A 3,002-nucleotide genomic window follows, 5' to 3' on the forward strand; every position below is an offset into this window, starting at 1 on the left:
TTTTCGCCATATCTCACTGGCTGATTTTTATGCAGCACGGCGCACACAATCCAATGTCCTGTGTCCAGTTTTGTGAGCCCCATAACGGAAGCATCATTATCATAAATTATCATTTTGTAGGAATTGCATCCGCTGCGAGCCAGAAAAACCGAGCAATAACAACAGAAATGACGACAATTTCAATTGCCGGCATCTCTTCCTCTATATCGCCCTCTCTTTCTGGCCCACCCCCAACCCACCCACTCTCTCCCCGCAATTTTACTGGCCGATTCCAATTGCCAAATACTTTTCTAGTTTAATTTATGGCTGACCAAAGTGACCGGGGTCCATAATTTGTTTTTTTTTCTGCACGAAAATCTGTTTCATGTTCAACACTTTAATGCGATTTTTAATTGGTACTTGGTTAGCTATCTGTTTTAAATATAGCATAAGCTTAAAGATAAAGTAAAGCTTATCTTCCTTTTAAGTTTATTTCGAAATAATTTGTTAAAACTTACGAAAATCTGTTTAATGTTCAATATTTTATTGCGATTTTTAATAGCTAATTAGTTATTTGTATTCAAAAGTTTAAAGGTAAAGGAAAGGTTATCTTCCTTAAAAATATATAATTATAACCGAAAATAACTATAGAATTGCTAAAATCATAAGCAAAAATATCTATATAATTATGTTGAAGTACAGATGATTGATTTTCACAGAGATTTCGATTTGAGTTCGACTCTCGAGTCACGTATACACCATGAATCAGGAACGTGATTGAGGCTACTCATCAGTCCCTGATCCGATAATGAATCACAGCTGTACCATATGAAATATCCATCGATTTGCTTTACAGATGCCAGCACGTCAAGCTTACGGAAAAGGTTTAACCTTATATATTTTTATAAGAGTTGTTTCTACTAAGATAAAAGTATTCAGTACTGTACGAAACGGTTTTAAAATAAAATATGTTCAGTATTTTTCAAAGATTCTTCAAATATTTAAAGTACTTTAATTTACAAAAAAAGTATTTGTATAATATAACTAACTAAAGAAAAGCAAAACAAATTGTTTTAAGAGAAATGGAATCCAAGTTTGCAGGATAAGCACCTTAAAACATGAGTGTTGAAACAAATAGTGTTCAAACTTTTAAAGTTCATTTGTAGATACAGTTTTTTGTTTAACCTTTTTTATCTCCAACAATTTATCTTACCTTATCCCTTTTGAGTTAAACGACAAATGTAGCTTTCACCTTTTTTTATGAAAAATAATCAAAATGGAAAGTGTTTTTGTCTTATACACCTCATTTATGATTCTGATGGTTCTACTTCAATGCACGCTCGTGTCGTCTCTTCAAAATACTCTATATTTCTTTTGATACAATGGGCAGAAACCCGACCGCCCACCAAGAGAAGTAAATAGTTGACGTAGAGCACAATTGCGACGAGCAGAGCATCATCCTTGACCAGTACTTCGAAATTGTTGTAGGTGATCAGCACGTGGCAGATCGTCACAACAATCACACTGAATATGAACACACCAATAGCAAGATCTCTCCAAAAGAACCAGGCAGTGAGGACATCCATCATGGTAATTAAAAAAGCCAAAACGAAGCCTGCGGCTCCCACGACGGCCACTTTAAAGGGGTTCACATAGAATCCGGTCAGGATTAGAACTATGCAGACCAACAGCACCAGCACAAGGATCAGAAGGGCCACGCAGATGACGATAATGGTGCAAACCAGCTCCCATTCCATCAGAAAACTGGCGGCACCCAGAGTCAACAACTCGTAGCAAATGATGATGGCGATGTAGTTCCAAGGCCTCCAGTACTTCAGTGGTTCCAACAGATGGATGCAGATGAGCACCACGACCGCGACGAATAAGCAGGTCAACGTGTACACCAGGTGATCTTTGGCAAAGAGGCACATTAACATCCATTGCGGAAAGGCGGCCAGTAGACAGATCGACAAAATTAGCAGGGTGCAGCAAACAAATTTGCCTTCGCTTATGCCATTCTCATTTTCCGCCATTGCACGACTTAACTGCGGTCTCGATGGATATTACTAAACACTTTAATCTTCTCTGTCTTTCAGCGTAACTAAAAATTTTGGTCATATTTATACAAATTATTACAAAAATGTTTTTTGCATCACAAATATTTGAAATAATGTTCAAAACAACTGGGATAGGTAGAAATCAAACAGGCTTTACTTTACTATTTATTTGTCTTGAAGAACATAGTTTAAATTTTGATTGAAAACATTTAAAGAAAACACATTTAAGCCATTTTTGAATCATAGTTTCATGTTTTCTGTTTTTGATAGAAACTAGTTATTAACCTTTTTTAGAATACCTATTGTAAAATAACCTATTGTAATATAAACCTATTGTAATATAAACATTTTTTAAAAATAAACAAAATATGAGATATTTATAAATAAAGAATGAAAATTAATAATATTTTTTTTGGTTTTCGTTCAACTTAAAATCGTATTAAAATAACATGTAATTCACTTTTATTCATAGTTCAGTTAATATTTGTCGAACGTTTAAATAGACGATATGTGTAAAAATAACTTTGTATTCAGTTTTATGAAACGTCGTTTGTTAGCTGAATTAAACTTAATTGTAATTAAAACTTTTTTTTATGAATATACAAAACGAAAAACCTGGTTTCTTATAAGGGATGTTCAATCCAATCTTACTATCCAATTTGGCAGCCTCCCCATCCAAATCTAATATATGGCAGCCGCAAAAGTGCCGACTCTGCCACACCTCTTGAGGGCTTATTCTTCATCGTTTTTGGGCCATCAATTTGAGGCCCACTGAGCCCCTTTGGAGAAGAAAACAAAAAATGAAATCAGAGAGCCGAAGCCCGAGAAACGCTACATAAATGAAAAAAAATGTCGCATAAGCCGTCGCAGGACAAACTGCAAGGACACTTGAGGCTCGGCAGCGGCCGAAAGTCCTTTGAAGTTGGATAAAAACTCGAATCCTGTGGGTGGTCTAGTATGTCTCCA

At 35.5% G+C, this 3,002-nt stretch overlaps 1 protein-coding gene across 1 annotated transcript; it reads right to left on the reverse strand.

Moving 5' to 3' along the window:
- Nucleotides 1–1,221: 1,221 nt before the first annotated feature.
- On the reverse strand, nucleotides 1,222–2,152 carry LOC108044964. Its single transcript, XM_017124134.1, has one exon. It carries the CDS (start codon nucleotides 2,010–2,012, stop codon nucleotides 1,287–1,289), a length of 726 nt encoding a protein of 241 aa, XP_016979623.1. The 5' UTR covers nucleotides 2,013–2,152; the 3' UTR covers nucleotides 1,222–1,286.
- Between the last annotated feature and the right edge of the window lie 850 nt (nucleotides 2,153–3,002).

This window comes from Drosophila rhopaloa, unplaced genomic scaffold (genome assembly GCF_018152115.1).
Source record: "Drosophila rhopaloa isolate 14029-0021.01 unplaced genomic scaffold, ASM1815211v1 contig_2, whole genome shotgun sequence".
NCBI lineage: Eukaryota > Metazoa > Arthropoda > Insecta > Diptera > Drosophilidae > Drosophila > Drosophila rhopaloa.